We start from the raw sequence: 21,936 nt of genomic DNA on the forward strand, positions 1-21,936 counted from the left end.
ACAGGGAAGTGAGGCGCATTTTTCGCTGTCTAGCTAAAAGTTTATAAAAAAAAACTGGAATGCCTAAGCAGATCACTTGAATTGTAGCAGTCACCGAGTTCAGTTGTAGCGAGTGAATCTTGAAGAAGACTGCAATGCGTGCTAGTCAGCTTTGAGGTACTCAGATTCTGATGTCATGCAAATGGTCTTTGCCATGCTTAGAAGCTAACAGCCCTCAAACTCGTCTATACTGTACAAACAATGCTCAAGTAGGAACGTCTTCAAAGTCTTTTTAAACTTGTATAGTACTGGTATCTCTTTAATATATCCAACTATAGACCTACATCATTGTTGTTCTAAGATCATTGAAAAACTCATATATGTGAGACTTATTACTCATATTGAAACAAATAATCTGTTGGTACACAAACAATATGGTTTTAGGACACACTCCTCAACTGAGAAGGCAGCTTTTACATTGATAAATAATATTTGAACTGCGATGATTAATAAGTTAATGGGTGGAGGCATTTTTTATGATTTACAAAAGGCGTTTGATTGTGTTAACCATAAAAAATTATTGGATACATTGGAATTCTATGGAATTGAAGGAAAATTCAAAACACTTACAGGATCTTATCTGACAGGTAGATATCAAAGGGTTGTATTGGGTAATAGAATTGACAGTAACAACTCATCAAAATGGAAACAATTAAATGCGGTCTTCCACAGGGCTCGATTCTTGGTCCCTTGTTTCTTCTGCTTTATATTAATGATTTACCTAGAATAATAAATAAAAATAATATGGTATTATTTGTAGACAACACTAGTATTATAGTAACTGACACTAATAAGTTAAACTTCAAAATAAATCTTAATTAAATTTTCAAATATATAAAAACATGGTTTAATGCTAATTTGCTTACCTTGAATGTTAATAAGACTCACTATGTCGATTTTGACCTATGAATTATTATAATATTACTCAAATTAATTATGATCAGATAAATTTAACAAATGTGACCGAGACGAAGTTTCTGGGATGATGATACTCTTTCATGGAAACAGCATATTGATTATGTTATTAATATAATTTCCATTGCATGTTATGCATTAAGAAATATAAAATATATTGTCCCTTTAGATACATTAAAGCTAACTTATTTTGCTCATATACATTCTACCATTAGTTATGGTATAATTTTTTGGGTGGCTCTTCTTGTGTTAACAAAGTTTTCATATTGCAAAAGAAAGTTGAATGTTGTCTGTTAGGCCAGCGAAGCTGCGTGTTAGAATGTGGGAGGTTCCCACACATTCTACTCTTAGTGTATGCCACGGTTTACATAAAATTTTCTTAATTTCTGAAGCAATATGATTTATAGCACAGTTCTTTCTTGCCCTCATAAAATTGGATTTTTCCATGATACAGTGTCAGACATAAAATACTGGACAATTTATGTTCCATCGATTATGAAGGCTCTCTACCATTATTCACAATATTCAGAGAGTTTTTTATTAAGAAAAAAAATATTTTGTCAATAATCCCAGGTACATTACAACAGCAGCTTTAGTTTCGATTTGAATTGTCAATAATTCTTCAGCTCAAGAGGATTCTGCAGACAAAGTCGTGCACCTCAACTGTGCATTCAGTATCATGTGATCTCCATTCTTGGATTACAAAACTGAGCTATCCAGTCTTCCCTAAAAATGGTTAAACAGAAATTTTCACATACAGAGATAACTGGAGTATAGGGTTCAGTTTTCCTTTAAGGCCAATATTTAATACCGTCACAACATATTTCTTACATGTATCCATGTTACCAGGGAAGGTCAGTAAATAGGCCAAAAATGAATATAAATCGTAAAAAAAGAAAAAAAAGCGATATTCGAACCTAGAAAAATCATTTATTTCTTGAAGTATCCTCTACCAACACTGATACACTTGTACCATCTATTTATTTCGTCTCTATAGATCACTGTTACATGATATAAGACATATCAGTTACTGTACATTGGCTGATTACAATAAGAGAATAAAGTTACAATACTTACAACTGCTTACAATAGATTAAAATAGTTAAGATTTCATATAGTGTGAGGTGGAATCCATATTAGGTCCCATCGGCACGTCGGCTTCCATATGTCAGGGAAAACCTGCCCGAGCGCCACTTTGTCCATCACATATCCCACCTGACTAGACCGCAGCAGTGGGAAGCCAGCAACTAACCGCTTAAGCTATGGCACGGCCTTTGAGATAACATTGGTGAATTTGATGATAGGACTGGTAACGTTTCACTGTAGACTCTACACTGCAACATCTCATTACATCTGTTCTCCCTTCCTGGTGCAGCTTCTTGGTATCTGCAATCTCTCCACAGTAGCCCATTCAAGTTCATCTCTGACCGTGTTATCTTGTTGCTGGAAAAAAGAAAGGAAAATTGCGCAGTGGGGATTCCCAAAACCGATTATTCATGAATTATGTTATTATAATTGATTAGTGTTTGTCTCACACGAGAGAAACTCATCCACTTTATAAAAACAATTATCGCTTTACCATAGGGTCAAAACCCATAGCACTGAGGTATTGACTTTTGCCTCAGCCACTTCCACACCTGTTTGAGCATCATCTGAGACTTTCGAACTTCCTTGAGAGAATTTATACCCAGTTGTGAACCGCTTTATGGAACAAATACATCCCAACCTAAACAGGAAATATTTCTTTATGAATATCCTTTGCACTGAGTCCTTTTGTGCACAAAAAAAGAACGCAAAACAGAACGCAGCTTTGGTAATTCAAAGCAATACCGCCACCATTTTGACTGTCATGATCGGTCATGATGCCCGACTGTGCTGCTACCTACTGATAATAATAGTAAACTTATTACATCCATTACAGCTGTTTTCTTCCGTTTGGTATTTGGTGCCCACTTAGTCACTCCCTCCTACAGCTCCTACAGTCCTAAATTCTAGGCTTTCTAGGCCATGCCACAGTTCAGATGGGTAGAAGCATTGTTAAATATCAAACTTAAACATAATGAAGTAATAAGAACCATCAAGTATAATATATATAGTAGTTAGAAACTTTAATCACTGGATAAAATGTGTTTCAACTCTTAGGGCATTCATTAGAGGCTTACGAATTAAAGAGAATTCTTGCTGTACATTAATTTCTAGCAAGTAAGCCTCATGGGGCTGAAAAATGTAGAACATATGTTATCCAGTAAACTTTTTTAACGTGTTATACGTGATGATTTTCGCTATTTCATTATCAACATAAGGTATAACACCTGAAATGTCATATACAAAATTAAACTTAAACACCTAACATTGATTGTTACGTAACACCGATCCCTACCTACAGATAATCTTAAACTAATCATATTATTGGGAATATAATAATCTCCGATTACAATATATCTTATCAAAGCATAGTCCCCATTCAAAGCAGCCTTTTCACAGGAGCTCTAGAGGGCTCAGGAGCATGTTAATTGTCGTAACTAATTTTTCAAATTAATAAATTCATTAACAGTGGTCAAGGTCTATATGAACGTATTCAAACGAAATCCTTTGGTTACTTCTGGCTCCAGTGGATTTTGTTCCACGCCTATTCAGGCACGTAAATTGAAGGGTCGCCTGTACTACGTTCGCCACAGCAAGCCCAGTGAAACTCATGTGAAACCTCAACATTTCTAAGTACCGTGAAAAAGGTATGTGTAGTCGATATTAAATTACGACAGTAAACTTGAATTTCGGAGAAGTTCATGGAGGTAGCCCTACGCCCACTGGAACTGTAGTGTCAAGGAAAAAAAACAACTTGAATTTAAACACCGAGGTTTGGCGCGAAGGACTCGAATTCTGACGATCAGATAAATTTTTTTCGGACTTGTGATGGCTATTGGAACCTTGATCCTTGCTATTGCTATGAGGTTAATTATTGTTTATTAAAACAGTAATTAATTTATGGTGAAAAGTGTAAATATATATATATATATATATTCTAANATTAATTTATGGTGAAAAGTGTTTATATATATATATATATATTCTACGTAATACGATGACTCACGATGTAATACCAATAGGGAATTTAACTTTCCGTTGGCAACATCCAACTGACTTCCCGCCAGAGTGTCATGTCCTAGAAACAATTCTAGAATACGAAGGAAGTGTGTGTTGGTGTATGTATTTTTGTGGTGGTGCTAGTGTTATCCGATGTTATTTGCCATTTTTTGACGTGTCATGCGTAGTTAGATAAGTTACTATACAAAATATATTTTAACTGGCTCTAAATTTCGCGTGATTAATGGCTGTTAGAAATTCGTCATAAAATTATCACAAGAGGAAGTCGGTAAGTAATGTAGTGAAGGGTGTGACTCTCGCACGTGAACCGCTATTTTCTGACGTGGCTGGTTTAAAAGTGGGACTGAAAGCAAATTATTTCTAACTCCTAACACAGTAGTTTGTATTCTTCAGTTTATAGTATCGCCTGAGCACTCTCTTTTCTTCTCACAGGCGACTGTCGACTGGCGAATCATTTAACATGTGCAAGTGTACCGAAGTTGAACTGAATGGTGACATAACTAAGCTGTTTCTAGAAAGAAAATGGATTTTCAAGTTAACTTTGTGTCCATTTCGAAAAGGGGTGAAATAAAATGTTCACAGTAATGAACAATGTATACAACATACGCAATGTTGGATATGTGTTGTATTGTAAGGGAGTGACAATGTCATATGTCTCACCACCAGAATCTAGAAGCAGAGTCGAGAATATTAAGAAGAGATTTGAAGTTATTAATAACGATTTATCTCTGTCTGCCAGAGTTCCTGTCAACCGAAGTTCACTGGGAAATAAAACACAGCCCAGTAATGGAACTAAAAGTAGTGCTTCAGGAAGAAGGAAAATTTTGCATACAGCAATTTCTAACCCCATTGACATTCCAAGGAAGTTCCCAAACCCATCACCCACCATAAAAACTCCTACAGGTGGTCCAATGAGAGCAGAGAGGCAGCTGAGCAATCCATATGGAAGGGGTCATATTCGCCGTAGCCCAGCATTTCGTTGTGACAAAATTGTGAAAGGTCGAAATGTGGTTGGACAGACAAGTGGTGCCCCTGAAAAAACTAGATCAGTTGTAGGTAACAGGGTTAAATTATTTGAGGATGGGCAAAGTGTGAAGTCAGTAGTAAGGAAATTGAATGTATCTCCTTATGCCTCATCTGATATGGCAGCTGTTGCCAACAAATCCCACAGATTACAATTACGAAAGCAGTTGCCATGTGAGGAAACTGATGCAGCTAAGAAACTAATGTCCATAATAAACTCAGGGAACACTGTGTCTACCACTTATGCAACAGAATCTCGTGTGAATAATCCAAGTATATCTAAAAATTTTGGTGGTAAAGCCATCTTAAGCAATGAGATTGATCTTGAAAACTCTGAAACAGTGCCTCAGCACAGTACAAAATTAGCTAAACCAGGTGCTGAATATGCTTCTGTTTCAAAAGTTAAAGCTGAAGTGTTGGCACCATTTTTACATAAATTCGATAGTCGTGGGGTAAAACTTCCACTTCAGAACCAACAGTCAGGTTCTGATTGCACGGTGGAAAACTCTACCACTGTGAGAAACATGGGACACAAAGAAGTGGGGTCACATGCCAAGTTAACAAGTGTTCCAAGTGGAAATAAAGTGAATAATATTAAAGGTACTAGTTGTGCTAGAAGTGAACAGGATCAGGTACCACCTGAAACATTGCAGGAAGAAGCAAGTACTAATTACTCCATCCTAACAGATACTTTAAAAGCTGCCTTGAAGGCACCTTTACCTGCAGGCCCTCCACCAAAGAAACCACCCAGAACATTTGCTCACAATACACCACATCCAGATAATGTAGGCCAGCACAGTCTCTCCATGCCAAGTGCCACTACAAGTGCCATTGAGGCAGTGTCAAATAAAGACTTGCCTCAGCAAGAAAATTTTTTTAAAATTGCATCAGAGGAGATGAATGTTCAGAAGGCTGTGAAACCAGTACGCTCAAGAACAGAATCAGAGATAATGCTGAAAAAGTTGGAGTCTGTGTTAGTGAACCATCAGCAAGGCACTGGGGGAGTTGTTCTGAGGCCAAAAAGCCCTTTGATGAAGAGACATGTTGAGGACAAGGCTACCGTGACATACAGTGAACCACATTCAGATTCTGGAAAATCAGTAGGGAGAATGGGTCCTCTACCAAGTTTGCCCTTGAAGAGTGAACCACTTAGCTCACAAGAAACCTATACTGATGGTGATAGTGCAAGATCTGGTGGGTGCCTAAACTTAACTTGTGTTTCTGTCAGTTCAAACAATCCACTGCGTTCCCAAATCCACTTATATGAGAAAGTACTTGAGAAACAGTCAGAGTTTTTCGTGGAGTCACCTAAAAACCATTCGCCATCAAAGAGTATACCTAAACCATATGGAGCATTGCTACATAGTAAATCACGCAGTGAGGAACATATATATGCAGAACCATTTGATTACCTTAAAAAAATTCACAACTGCACACATGGACTACAAGATCGCAAGAGTCCATGGAATGTTTTGAAGGGTGGAGAAAGTGTTGGAGATTTGTCTAAAATTGGAACACATGCTAAGGAATTTCAAAATCAGACATCAACTTCACTTTCTTCAAAAAGCGTTACATCCAGATCAGCCACTCTTCATTATTTGGTGAGTGAATAATAATTGTGTAGGTACTGTGAATTTTGCAGTGTAGGATGCGGCATCACTGTTTTATATTATGTCCTTTTCTTTGTACCTAATCCCAGTGCACACCATTACGTAGCAGCGGAACAGCGGGAATTGCTGAAAATGGTATAAAGACTGGAAATAATGAATCTAAGAAGACTGAACCCATAATTCCAACAATTCCAGAAAGACAAGTCAGTAATGCACCTCAGAGCTTAGGCACTGAAACTGGCACCAGTGAACAGAAGAAACCTCCTTTGTTACGATTGGCTGCATTGGTGAGGGGTGGACAAACCACTGGTTTCATAAATGTGGTTCCAAGTAAAGTGGAGAGGATGAAGGTGAGTTTGATCAAGAAGAATTCTTCTCCTCGCCTGTGTACCTGTTCTGTAAGGTGGTTTTGGTGGACTTAGGGATGTCTGTGAGCAGGACCTGACAGGCATGGGATCAAGGGTGCTTTGCCTCATGTACACTGACTTTTGGCGTTGAACTCAGCATGATAGGGTGCATGTCATTTGCACTTGTTGCATGTGTTGTTTTATTTGCACGCAGTTTTATTTTGAATATGATACTTGTTTTATTCAAATTTGTGTACTCACTTTTCTTAGTACTGTAGCTTTTATACATATAACTTTCCTTGAAAAATAGCTTTCCCAGTAAATATGTTGAAAATAACTGTAATTTTAAAAGATTATTAAGCTATTCTGTGATTTCTGTAAATTATTATGCATTAGTGTCACAGATAAACCCTGTCAGGTGCAGTTCTGAAGGTCAAGAAACAGGAATTGAAGAGTATAGTGTTCTGTGTTGAACTACTATGTAGTTTGGAGAAGGCCACATTTTGGATGAATGTAACCCCTTTTTCAAGTAATACAAGTTTATTTACTTGAATAAACACAGTTTATATTAATAATTTATGGAATAACAGCCAGTGCGACATAATGTTTTAGTCAACTTTAGTTGTATAGAACTAGGCATAAATTTACAGAGTTCACAGAAAAAAAATGTCTGTGTCATTTATGTAATATCAAGAGTGGCCAAGAAACCAGTCCTTAATCTTCCAAATCTAAGAACAGAGGTTTTTAAGATGGCTTGTATGAGAGACATGTCTTTTTGAAAACCATATGGTTCCATGATGTTGGATGCTATTGCTCATCTATCATAAGCAGCTGGCTGGTTTTAACATAGCTGCCTCACCTTTAGGTTCAAAATGCGACAAAAGTGATTCATCACCTAAGTGAAAGTTACATTATTTTTAGTATTGTTCATTTCACATCTGTTATCTATAAAATTGTGGCATGAACTCACCTTGGATATGCCTTCTTGGGTCTGAGATATGGCCCAGTCATGTCCTTGGGGCAGGTTCTTTGGCAATTAAATCTGGAGAGAGTTTCAAGTTTCACATCACAGCACTTCTGCCCAAACAAAGCAATGTACTGTTTTTATGACTCCAGTCATTTCAGTAACCTCAAAACTTGCATTATATTAATAAAGCAGAGATAAATTACTGTAATTGATAACATCAAACCCCTATTAATTTATCCTATAATGAAGAAAGCAGTCTTCTGGGATTTGGCACTGTGTATATGTGATGTTAACCGACGTTTCGGAGGAACGTATCACCTCCATCTTCAGGATAGAAGAAAAATATAAGAATTCTGCAAGCGGAGATACCGTGAGAACCGGTAAAAGCAGATAAGTNACTCACGGCAAATTGCAGCCGCGGCGCGCACTTGATTGAACGCACTGTATCTTTCAAGTGCAATTAAAGAGAACAGTATCAGCAAATGCTGTAGATGGAAGTGACATGAAACGCTGTGACAGATTTAAGGAATGTATTTCTGACACCAAAGAAGTAAAGTTACTGTGTAGAGGATGTAGTTCAGTAGACTACGTAATTGGGCTGTAGTGAAAATGAAACTGAGATGCACATTTATTGTCATTTTTGTGTTGTTTAAGAGTTTATTGTTAATGTAATTTTCTGTGTAAGGAAACTTAAGGGAAGAACAGAGACTTAGTATGTTTAAGAACACTGTGCTAGGGAGCAGTATTTAGACACATTGGGGGGAGGGGAAGAATAGGAGGCTGGAGAAAACTGTATAATGAGGAACCTCATAACTTAGGCTTCTTGCCAGATATTATGGTGATGATGGGGGTTGGGTGGGGCATGTAACACAGCGAGATCAGAAATGAATACAGAGTATTAGTAGAAGAACCTGATGGAACGGAACCACTTGGAAGACATACATGGTAGGCATACATAGGTGGCAGGATAGTATTAAAATGGGTCTTAAACAGAATGTGAGGGTGTCAGCTGGATTCATCTCCCACAGGGTAGGAACTAGTGGCTGGCTGTTGTGATCATTATAATGAACCTTAAGGTTGTGCAGAAGGCTGGGAATTTCTTGAATGGTTGTGGAACTGTTAGCTCCTCAAGAAGGACTCTTTTTCCAGGCATTTGGTTGGTTGGTTTGTCTTTTGTGCTTGCACTTACTTTACTGGTGTTTGTGTGTGTGTGTGTGTGTGTGTGTGTGTGTGGGTGAAGTGGTGTCATAGTTTAATCTTCACTTTCTTTCTAAATCTTGACTGGTTTATCAGGCTGAGTATTTCTTGGTTGATATTCTGTGTGATATATATATTTTACATATGGTTTGTTAGTGTGAGGAAACAACATAAAGACATTAGTGCTTATTAAAAATAAGCTAATGGCATTTTTACAGAATTGTCACATAGTGGTTGATATACTGAATGCTTCTAGTATGGAAGGCATAATTCAGTATACAGCAAGCCATCACCTCTCTTAATAAATCTTGTGTTCCTACACATATGTGCACATGCACAAATGAGGACATTTGATTACTTGACATGCATATGTCATGCAAATATGTGCCTTGTCAATTTCCATGTCTGCGCACACACTGAAATATTACCACTCTTTCCTGGAAAAGCACTCCCAAGAATCAGTAATTGAATTAAGAAAGGTTTGTTTCAATGACTGTTTAGTATTATATACACAAAAACTATTAGCCCTTAAAAAAATTAAGCCCTCATTGGCCACATTAATTGGAAAGTACGAGAATTCTCAATATAAAATTTCATCAGAATTTGTAGCATGTCAGTATAGTGAGGTTTTTCTGTAAAACTGGATGTTGTGTTGAATTTGCAGTTATCACAGCAGTGGTTATGTTTAATATGGCCTGCTGGAATGTAACACTGTGTAGTTCGGAGAGAGCTGACGTTTTGGATGAACATATTGCCTCCATCTTCAGGGTTGCAGAGTAAACCAGTCAAGAAACCAAAAGAAGCAAGTGGCAACTTTAGCTTGGCTTACTCTTCAGCTCCAAAGACGGAGGTGATATGTTCTTCTGAAACATCTGAGATTCTACAAGCTACACAGGACTACAATTCAGAAGACTGTACTCCTTACATACAGTGTGTGTGTTTTTGTATGTTCTGTACAGCCATGTTCAAAATTACTAGTGAGAGGGTTGACATCATGAAAGTGTCCCAATATTATGATTACGTAATGGGCCACTTGTGACAGTTCATCTGTGGGTGAATTGCATTCAGCATGATAGTGACAGGAAATGCTTGTGATTAGCATCATATCACTCTCAGGCATGCCAACTTGTGAAATTGTTCTTTTGACAGTCTTTTAAAGGAGTCACATGACTTTGGGGAAAAAATTGTTGATCCTGATGACTAAGATTTCAGTCGGTGTAGTGACAGGCTTGAGGCTGAGGATTCGATTTGGCAAGGGCAAGCAGTTTTTTTGTTAAGGTGGTAAAATACTGAGTCACCTAGTCCAGTTTGTTCGAGTCTTTTGTTCTTCTGTTCAAGTTCATGTGTTCATCTATGTATGTATGAAAACTGTCCCAGTTTGTGAGTTTTGTGATAAGTGTTGGGATAGTTGATTTACTTATCACATTTGCACTATAGTTGCAATTACCAGAGAATGGTCCGACGATAGCTTGAAGCTGGACTCAACTTGCATGTAGTTTGACGTTATGCTGTGAAGTATAAAGACGTCCAGCAGGTCTGTGCTTAACTAATTTAGCACTGTGCCATGAAAGCGTATGGGGGAGTGGATGTATAGATCCACATTTCCTTGACCTCAGCACTGGCTGGAGATGAGTGGTCAGGGTCGCTCCCCAGCTGCTTTACCCCCAGGGAAAGAGCCTCTGCTACCCATTGGATAGGAGGTTGGGTGGACCCCAGATCTGGTTTGGATGACATGGAGAAGAGAAAAATCTTGACCCTGCTAGTACTCAAACTCCAAACCCTCAGTCATCCAGTCCATAACCAGTCACTATACTGAGTACACTATCCCGACTCTTCAGTTCTATGTTGGTAACTGTTATTAGTTTCATTTAATCCTCTGTATAAGTCTCTTATTGATGAATAAATGTATTGTCTTTTCATAGTTTTTAAACAAAGTCTGTATAGTCCCTCCCCATCAACACCACTTAACATCATTAAGCTGCCTTTTGCTTAACTAATCCAGATGACCTCTCCTCCCCAATAACTCCAGATTAGTGAAGGTTTACTGTGCTAACAAAATGACTGGATTGAAAAATGTTACTTTTATTTATGTCACATTTTAGCATTGTTGTAGTGACCGTGTCCCTTCTTGTATGTTGTTTTATTGTTTTGTGTTCGTCTTTCATTTTTCCCTCTCAAGGCTAATGTAGTGAGAAGGATACATATTTATCGTGCTTGCATACTCCTCATGAACACATATATATATGATTCTTGTTTAGATTGGCTAGTGAAATTATGTGGCTCTCACTCTAATATCTGGACTTAGGAATTGATACAGTTTTTGATTTGTCTCATTCCGGTCTGTCACACTGTTAATTACAAAGTGGATAATTTTCAGTCCAGTGTGACCTACAGGTTTACAATAAAAAAGACTGTGAATAAAGACTGAAGCATTGTAAACTTGTATGTCACACTGGACTGAAAAGTATCCACTTTGTAATTGATACAGTGTTAGCTGAAGAATCAGTAACAGATGTGAAGAATGTTAAGGTATGCTGGATAGTGTCTTCTGGGATGTGACACAGTGTAGTCTGGTAGAGGTTCACTGATATTTTGGAGAAAAATACTGTCTCCATCTTCAGGATTGAAGATTAAGACATGTAGAGCACCCTGCTTGCTAGTTGCTTGGTTGGTTGACACTGAAGCTGCAGGTGGCGTATTCCTTCAAAACAGCGGTGAACTTTTGCTAGACTACACAGTAACACATCCCAGAAGATAATGTTCTCCATTTTTGTGCTGTGAATGGGATTTCTGTTTTGTAGAATTTCAGAGTGAACCTATTAAATATATTTTATTGTAGAGGAATGTTCTTTATCTGTTGTACTTTTCTTTTTTCCTTTTTTTTAATGAATATGTATACAAAAATGGCCTAGCCCGTGCCAATCGAGCCCTCTGTAGCACATTCTTATAAATACCTTGTTCTGTCATAGCTTCTTAGACTATAATTACATTGAAAAATCTTAATTTGTTGATTCCCTTTGAATTCCGTTGAAATGTTGCTCATGAAGCTAGACGGCTTTCCACAGGTGTCTTACCATTGCTTTAGCGTCCCTGGAGTTTATCACTAAATTGATTATCGTCACCAATACGTTCTTGACTTCGTCCTCCGTCTGAATGGACTCCAACTCGTCTAAAGATTTCTGTAACACTGCCTGGTCTTTAGAGTTGTTCCTTTGCTCTACATTGTTCGGACTTGTTTCAGATATTTGAGTCCTGCTGTTATCCATGGTCATCTTCCTTTGCCTTCTACCCGGGCTCCATCCAATCTGTTCAACATACCCTTGCAGGCTTTCAGTACCTGAAGAGAACACAGGGTTTAACTGCCAGGGTTATGACCATTTTTCAACAATTAGCCATGTTTCCAAAAATCCGACATTTCTATGAGCCATGATCTGGTTGACTTCCCTCTGTTATTTAATTATTGTGCATCATTCGCTGTTTGCTGTGTGATTACCGTTATAATTCAGGCATTGTTTAGCTTCTCTGCATGAGGAGCACTGTTGTTCCTTCATACAAAGTTTACTTATGTGGCCAAATTTCCCACATTTGTAACATTGTCACACTGCTCTAACAGAAGTAGAAACTTCGATTTTCATATTTCAGAAATGTGCATGAGGCCGCAGTTCCTTAATCCAGTATATGGTAAAAACTAAAGCATATCATGCCATCTGTCGTTTGAAGTGAAGCAGTCTATCCCTAGACGCATTTCACAGGTTGACATTTGTGTAAGCGTCCAGGTTAATGTTGGGACAGTGGTGTCAAGTAGATCATCACCAGTCATAGTAGCTTCATGCCACTGGAACTAAGTAATTTGTGGCATTAAATAAATTAAGGAGTTAATTGTTGGTTACAGATTCAGCTGCTCATGAATCAGGCATTTGGATCTCCATTGCAAGGTATGCCAATAAGTCCATTGGATTTAGTTGGCTCCGATTCAGATTCTCAGGCTTCAACACCTGATGATGGAACACTTGCTAGGGTAATCCAGAAAGTGGAAGCAGAATCAGCGGGAACACATTCACCCGACGGTGCGAAAGGTAATAATGTAACCAGCCATGATTAGATAGACTAGTTTTATCAGAATCTTTCCACTGTGAGTGTATGTTGAAGGTCATGATGGCACTACATGTGCATAGCTATTGTATGTGCAGTAATGATAAGCCGACAACTACGGAGTGGATGTTCCTCAATGTTTCTTCACATTACTTTCTCCTTGACTGAGTGATCCTGTAAGAATGTCAGCCTCTGTCACGACAACTCTGTGGTCTTCTCTATTAGCCATTTTCCTCCGTTTGTTCAGTTTTATCTGTTTTAAATTATTCTCTGCATGTTATAGCTATCTCATTCTGTACCTTCCAACTTTCCTGCTAACGTCTGGCTTTCTACTATACATTCAGTAAATTATGTGATCCATATAAATATATTTCACTAGATCTAAAGCAGCATCATTTGGAAGTGTATAACTAAAATTAAGATTGCAGTAATTTTCTTATTTCGAGCTATTCATTAAATAGTAAAGTTACATTCTTCCTTTGCAACGTTTAGAATTTCAAGATATATCCTCTAATGTTGTGAAAGCATGAAAGTTAACATAAAAGTTAGAATATAGAAAACTGTAATTTTTCCTGTGGTTCTGTATGGGTGTGAAGCTTGGTCTCTGACATAAGGGAGGAACATAGAGTTAGGGTGTTTGAGAAGGGGGTGCTGAGGAGAATTTTTGGACTCGAGAGAAACGAAGTGACAGAAGGTTGGAGAAAGCTGTGTAATGAAGAGCTTCGTAACTTGTACACTTTGCCAAGTATAAGTAGAACGATAAAGTCAAGGATAATATGGGAAGGGCATGTAGCACATTTGGGTAGAAGAGGAACGTATATAGTATCACTCACAGAGCTGAGCCATTCCTGAGAAACCGCCATTTGTGCAGTTCTTAAGCACTTCCAAGCATTTTATGGCACCTGAAGGTTCAGTACTGTGTTCACAAGAGCTATCCTCAGCTATCCTCAGCCAGGTCAATCCAATCCATATCATTGCATCCTCTCTCTAAGAACCATTTTAATATTGTTCACCCACCTACATATTGGTCTTCCCAGTGGTCTCTTTCCTTCTGGCTTTCCCACAAATATACTGTATGCATCCCTATTCATGCTACATGCCCTGCCCACCTCATCCTCCTTGACTTGATCATTCTAATTATACTTGGAGAAGAGTACAAATTATGAAGCTCCACATTATGCAGGTTTCTCCAATCTCCTGTCACAATTAGAAGTGTGAGATTTGAGGTTCCCATGTGGATGAATGTTAAGATTATGATATTCTGGAAGGTTGGTACAAATGTTACAGAAGGACCAGGGTAGATGGATTCTTCTACCCTGAAGATAGAGGCAACGGGTTCCTCTAAAACCTTGGTGCTTGTTGACCACACTACGTGATGTCACATCCCAGAATACCCATAATTACAAATACAACAATGAATCAATATTATTTGCTTATTATAATATATGGTAACATGCCACCTGAAATCCGGAATCATCCCCTGCTAGATAACTGCTCAGTAAACATGAATCCGCAAAACAGATGTGTGCACAACAATACAGGAGATGTCATGAACGGTGCTTTATCTTCAGCTCATTCCGAGACTATATAGTGAAAGCTGTTGTCTAAACTGGGTCAGTTGCAGTCATGAGTTAGTTGTGAGACAGTTGCCAGTCAGTAAGAATGTGAGCATGGAAGCATCCGTTGCTGGGTGTCGCTACCTAGTAACAACCAGTGAAGATGACAACAGGCTGAGATTTAATATGCTGTAGTGATTTGTAGAATGTAAATCAGTGAGACGGTTATTTATAGCTAGGAGTTATAAGTCTTCAGTAAATCCAATCCAAACCTTGCGTCTCATGTCACTAACATGTGACAGTATATAAAAGTTTCTGCATTTGTATTTTGTTGTAGTGGGAATGACTGCTGCCAGATGCGTGGAATCAAATACACAAGGCGAGGACAACATCTCCACCAGCTCGGCTGAGCAACAAGAGCAGTTGACACGACAGGCAGAGGAGCGTAAGGTGTATGTGCGACGTGTATCAAGCAGAGTGTATCACCGTGTACGCAGCACTGCTACAACCCCAAGTGCATTCCCCCATCTGTTCCAGTGCATCCTCCTTGTTGGTCTGAATCTGGATCCATCAGACAAGAAGACTAAAGTGCCTTACATCAAAAGCAAATATCCTCTTGATGTGAGTGAATGCATTTACCATGTAGAAGCTTGTCAGAAAAATGGCGTTAGTGCCTGAGTGGTGCTGGTATAACTGATTCATTTTGAACATGTTTTGTGTAATGTTGAATGAGAATGCGTCAGCTGAAAGAATTATGTGTATCAAAGTATCATGGTCTTTTCCTTGGCTGATACAAGAAAATCTTATTAGTCATAAAGCTAGTACTCTCACAAGACTTGAAGTAGGTACCTTCAAAGTAAAGGTCTGCTGTTTCTGGTTGAGCTAACCTGCTTAGTTGGTATAGTGCCTGGCTGTGGGCTGAATCACTGAGGGATTGGAGTTTTGAGTCCTGATAGGTTTCGGATTTTCTCCAGGTGGCTCTGAGGCCAAGCAAGCCTCCCATACAATGGATACGATGGGCTCTTTCCCCAAGAATATAGCAGCCGGAACATGAAGCTCATCCTTCACTGCCCAGTAGTGCTCAGGTCAAGAAAATGTGGATCTGTGTATCCACTCCCCTATACTTCTTTATGTATAGTACTTAATTAGTTCGGCACAGTGATAACTTTACATTTTGCCTTACATTCCAAATCATTACAGGTGTGTTTGTGCGTGTGTGCATGCATGCATGTGTGTGTTCATAGATGTGAGTATTTTGTTATGTTACCCGTTTCTTATTTGTGGTTTGTTTAATGATTGTGTCAGTAGCTCAGACTATTTGCTGTTGAATGTGAGGGTGACTGGTGAGCTGAGAATTATAAATACAGGTTCTAGCAAAAATGTGCTGGCATGTAAAACACCTACAATTCAGGAATTAAAGCAGGTAGGGCAGTGAAGCGTTCTATCTTCTGGGGTACAGTGCTGTGTAGCCTGTTGAAAGTCAGCCATTGCTATGTAGGAACAAGTTACTTCCATCTTCAGGGCTGAGGAATAAGTGAAGCAAGAAACTGGCATGAAGCAGGTATGAACCTTCTTGTTGGTTTGTTGTGTGGCTTACTTTTCAGCCTTAAAAGTAGGCTTTTATACAGAGTCCAGAGAAGTTTATCCCTGAGTAAGTGTAGTGTTACAGACTCAGCAAATAACTGTCCACAGAATTCTTCAGATGAGCTGACATCTAAAACCATAATCCAGAAACTTACAGTATATGATAAACAACTTAGATCACAGTTTGCAGTCCACATATGCACACACATTTTGGAACATGTTAATTCTTTAAGTTGTATTGTCCTTCACTGATGAGGCAAATTTTCACATCTTTGGATGTGTCAGCGGGTATAATTTTGTCATTTGAACATTTAGAACATGGATGGGGTAGTCCTAAAGTGAACATGCCACATATTGACACAAGAAATTGTCGTCAACTTGTTTTTCTTTAATGATGACATCATTACAAGAATTCATTCTTATACATTTTGGAAAATTACCCTCTTCTGCAGCTCAACAATCACCATCACAAGAGCAACCTTGCTGAACTATATGTTGCACCTGTTTGAATGCGAATGTGAATGTGTTACAGTGGGTTGACTTTATATGTATCTTATCTTACTTCGTCCAGGCTGATGTTCCTCCTCATATTGAGCATTTCTGCTTCCCTGATGCAAGAGACTGGCCACCGCCACCGCCACCGCCGCCACCTGCCACACCATCACAGCCAGGATGTGGAGGGAATGATGAACAGAGCTACTCCCTTGTGATCACCAGTGAGACAGGAGTTCGGAGGTTTGGCTATTGCCGACGTGTGCAGCCTGAAGGTTCGAGTCTCTGCTTGCCTCTGGCGTACTGCATTATCAGTCCATTCAGAGCCAGTGGCTTCTACTACAAGGTATTTAAATGGACTCACATGCATAAACAGTTATCAGTATCACATTGAATTTGGAGCATAAACTTTATTGAGAAAATTTCTATGCATGTGTAACCTAACCTCAGTAACCCAAAATGTTCTTCAAAGGCAGCTAACTTTTTTTACATTAGGTTGGTAAATATATAGTGAGAGTAGCATTAATCTTATATAGTTTATGATTCTGTTTTATACTATTGCATGTTTAAAGGTTAAAGGTTTCCTTATATCTGGCTAGTAATACTTATTGGATGAAAGCCTGGCTGACTCAGAACCAACTATGGACTTGAATAAAGGATGTCAAACATTCTTAATGGGATCTTGCAGTCTGTAGCTTATCAGCACATTAACCAAAGTCTCACTGCCCCCCAATTAAAAAATCAGAGATTCTGCAAAAGTTTAATGTAACTGTTATTTTGTATGGGTGCAAGGCTAGGTGTACACCAGTACATAGTCTTGCAATTTGTTCTGTAAAATGAGTTCTTGGTATCACTTCCTTGCAGGCAGTTATGATGAAATCTTAATTGAGCAAGGACCGCTGCATTAGGAACACTTTAGTTTGCTGACAATACAAAGGTCTGTTCTGCTGCTCCTTTGTGCTTCAGGGCTGGGCCCCTAGGAGAGACTGTGAGGGAGCACAGAGCAAATATGTCTGCACAGAACGAGGTTGATCTGGTAACTAATGAGGTCTGTGTTGTGCCTGTAGAATTGTTGGGTTGTGTAGGCAGTGGGTATCCTGTTGGAGAGCAAAGAAACGTGATAGCTAAGGATGATTGGTGTTGCTGGTGGTAGTTGTGGTGACAACATTGATACACTTACACAGTTATTGTTTCTGTGCAAGTCTGTATATATTGTAATTTATTGTAAAGCATTTGTACAGCCTGTTCCCACCAAACAGACCCATGTGTAGCAGAGGATAATGTCATGATTCATGGAGTGACTGTAGATGGGTTTTGGATTAGTAATCAGATTTACTGCACACTTATACAAACAACTTGTAACTACAAGTAACTGTAGTGCTCTTGCTAATTCACCACAGGACACGCACCCCATCCTGCTGTGTCTTCGTCAGTTTTCTGGTCATGGTTTCCAGTGTTAGATGTTCCCCTTCCTTTGGGTTCCCAAATTGCCTGGCCTCATCTGCCAGCTCCTAACAATAACAGTTCACGAGGACTGAACCACAGCAGCCCTCCAACTCACCAAAGAACCCACCGACTGACCAACCAACTCACTCCACTCCACTAACTTCCAGGCTGGCAGCCATCTCACACCACTGTCTCACTCTTCTTGCTGCCATCTCAAGACTCTCTTCACAATCCACACAGGGAACACCACTTCCAGCACATTACGTAGTATGGCTGTACTGCAGCTGCTTATTGTGCAGGCGTTACTTAGCATTGGATAGGCAACTGTGAATCTTGAATTTTTTAGATCAAATTCAGAAAAGAATTCTCACTCTTGATACAGATATTAATTTTCCTTTGAGAATATCTGATGCTGCTCATGCTATGATATTAGGGTCATGTTGAAATGGATTGATATTGTATTTGCCCAAATAAAAGACAAGTTTTCCCCCTTTTAAGGATTCCAGGAGTATGAGTCCTCATTGAGAAATTGAATGCTACGCACACATACACGCATGCACAGAGTCATTATTACGTGAAATATTTTACATCAAAATCAAGAATGTTCATATGAGTATGTACCCTTAGGGCCTTTATAAGCCAAAAACAAATGTTCCAAGAGAATTTTGTTTCTGTTATTTGGTAATTATAAAGATCCATTTGACTCCAAACACCATGTTGATGATTTCAGTATCTGACAGTCTTATTGTGAGAATGCAGTGCTGTAATGCAAACAAATAACCACTGATACCCGTATATTGTCACTTGTCAGGTGGTACATGTGATGAAAATGATGGGTTCTGGATTGGATTTATTAGCACTTTGGTTACACGTTCTCTTAATCACAGTCAATTATAAAGCTGTCACTATTCTACACACTTTCCAGTCCACCGTTGCACTCACACCAGGATTCTCCGTCTTCACTATTCGTCTCCTGGCAATGGATCTCGTCACACAAACTAGCACTTAAAATTAGCATGAAGCCTTCTTGTCATTTCCTTTTCAATCACCCTAGAACCTTGGAACTCAACTAAAAGATCTCAGGTACAAGCGGACTTGTGTTATATAGCCATTACACGGACAACACAGAAAACAGAAGTCACGTGATAGCTAAGCACTGTTTGGGTGTGATGTCATGGTGCATGCGTAAGCTGCATGGACACAAAGGAAACACAGGTTGCGCTCTATTGTGTGACATCACCTATGCAGAAGTGTGTTTACCGAGCAGTTGCCTAGAAACAGGTTGCATAACTCCGTTGTTCTACTGTTGCATGCATATATTAGAAATGGGTGTTTCTGTTGCTGAACTGGTCTTGCATTGAGCAAATATGTTACATTTTGAGTTAGTCTGAAGCAGTCTGAGTGTGGGAAAGTACATTACATAACAATCCAGCATGGAAAGTGGCTATTTATATCCTGAATTAGCTGACATGCTTCTTGTGCTAGGAGAGTATAACAGAAATGCTACTGATGCTGTTAGAAGATACAGAGAAAAATGCCCTACACAGTGACAAGTGATTGTACTTTCCTTTCTGTTAACCCTGAACTCTGAGAGATGCTATCAAGGCCATGGCAGCAGATTTCTCCAGAGGTTTAAAATGCACTGCTATGTCTGAAATGGATGGGAGAGAGGGTGAGGAAGGTGTTGGCAATGTTTGCAGCGAACACGAGACAAGTTGAGAACTGTGAAGACACTGAAGCTGTGAAGGAAGAGCTAGGATAACTGATCCAGTTAAGATGGATCTATATCCTTAAGTAAGATGGTAAGAAGAACATTAAGTAACTAAGGATTTGAAGGATGGGGAGGAGGAAGTAATGTCATGGCATTTCACTTCCTTCAAAACCCATGGTCTGAATATCTGTTAATCTGACCTTTGATTTGAACCAGGTACCTCTGAAAAGAATTTTGAGTGTTGTCACTGCACTAATCTGCTTAGTGTGTCTTCTGCTTTAATTTTATTTATAATCTGATATTCTTATACCCCGTATTGGTATATGCAAACGTTTTGAGTGCGTCAAAATGTTTGTCTGTGCAGATTCTTGCGGAGCTGGAGTCTCGCCATGGTCAACCAGAATGGCTGCAAACTGCATTCATCAAGGAGCTGTACAACTGTCAGTTTCCTGGTCCTGGACAGGGTCTCAAACTCAGCACTTCCAATACAACGCACAATATTGCAGGTGAAGGCAGTCCATAGAATCTATGCTCATATTCTTCGATTTGTTGATTTTCTGTGCACACTTTCTCAGTTAATTTTCGTAACATGCAAAACATGTGAAAATTTTGTCTTTGCTTTACACATAAATATTGCAAAGCAGGCTTTCATCTGTTCCTTATTACTTTTTCCTGCCAGAGTGCTTAACCCTTTCCAGTCATCGTGTTTGGAAAAATTTCTGCAGTCAGGTCGTCAAGGGATTTTACATGTTCGCAGAGCCACTAAGGGAGCTGCTTTGCTCAGAAAGTTGGTACAACAAGGGCATAAAGTGAAAAGGCAAAATATGTACTTACCAGTACAATGCAAGAAGACAGATTCTCTGCCTTGTAGTGCTGTGTGACAAGTGTGGAGAGAGGTTGTAGAGTTTCACTGGCTAAAATTGTCTGCTGTTCTCAAGTATAAAATATATGCATATTCCTTTCTTCTTATAACTATCACTTACACTTCTGTGTACACAGACGACAAAAACCCGATAAACTATAGGACCTGCACTAAAACTTTTTGAAGTTCTTGACAGGGCAGATGGCCGGTTGATTTTTGCAGGTCTTAACAATACAATTATGTTTCTTTTCTTGCCTCCTTGACCTTCCAATGCAGTCTTCGTGTTTCTTTTTTTCAGAGTGGTAGAGGAAGTGAGGTACTGTATTTAGTCCCTCTTCTCTCTCAGGTGACCCCGGACGTGACCTCTTTCTTGGCTCGCACACATCGCCTACCAGATTTTCAGCAAGAGCTTGTCGATAATTGACATGTGACATTTGTTTCACTCCCATTTGTGCCTTATGGCTGCTGTACAAAAATGTATGAATTTACAATGCACACTTCGAGGCACCAGAAAGAGCTTTCTTCACCACTTCAGAGATTTACGAATGAAAGCATATGTTGCTCAGTAATGATCACTGTGACCTACACCACCCACACACTTTGTATGTTCAAGTACCCACACTGGCTTTTGAATTTCTGTATGCTGCCCCCCTCTCTGAATGGTCACTATTTTTTCCATTGATGTGTCATGATATGCAGACATCATGAGAACCACCCTCTGTCTTCCCAGCCCATTAGCAGGACATTTTCTCTTCTGTCAGCAAAAGTGTCCCCACTTTTCATTTTCTTCGTGGCCCCCTTCCTCAGGGGTTTCGGATAACCAGCAACTGTTTCTTCTAAGTAATACCATTCTAAGTTGTATTTGTATTTCTTCTGCTTATGGCTTTCTGTGAAATCAGATAGTCTACTGCAAATAGGATTCCTGTATTAATATTGGGACATGATGCCTGAAAGCCGGATTAGCGGAGCCAGAGTAGATGTTCATAAACA

The 21,936-nt window shown here is 39.1% G+C and overlaps 1 protein-coding gene across 3 annotated transcripts in view; it reads left to right on the forward strand.

Annotated features, from left to right (window-relative positions):
- Positions 1-4,135: 4,135 nt before the first annotated feature.
- LOC111867790 overlaps positions 4,136-21,936 on the forward strand; it is a 32,238-nt gene continuing 14,437 nt past the window's right edge. For 2 of the 3 annotated variants that reach the window (XM_023857950.2, XM_023857951.2), the window contains exons 1-7: positions 4,136-4,327; positions 4,492-6,683; positions 6,782-7,042; positions 13,096-13,279; positions 15,189-15,472; positions 17,007-17,273; positions 20,449-20,590. In XM_023857950.2, the coding sequence (XP_023713718.1) occupies positions 4,632-6,683; positions 6,782-7,042; positions 13,096-13,279; positions 15,189-15,472; positions 17,007-17,273; positions 20,449-20,590 (3,190 nt within the window). In that variant the 5' untranslated portion in view covers positions 4,136-4,327; positions 4,492-4,631. Of the gene's footprint in view, positions 4,328-4,391; positions 6,684-6,781; positions 7,043-13,095; positions 13,280-15,188; positions 15,473-17,006; positions 17,274-20,448; positions 20,591-21,936 lie in introns of those variants that run through there. The other variant, XM_033752808.1, reaches the window with a different exon arrangement.

This window comes from Cryptotermes secundus, unplaced genomic scaffold (genome assembly GCF_002891405.2).
Source record: "Cryptotermes secundus unplaced genomic scaffold, Csec_1.0 scaffold195, whole genome shotgun sequence".
In the NCBI taxonomy this organism is placed as follows: Eukaryota; Metazoa; Arthropoda; class Insecta; order Blattodea; family Kalotermitidae; genus Cryptotermes; species Cryptotermes secundus.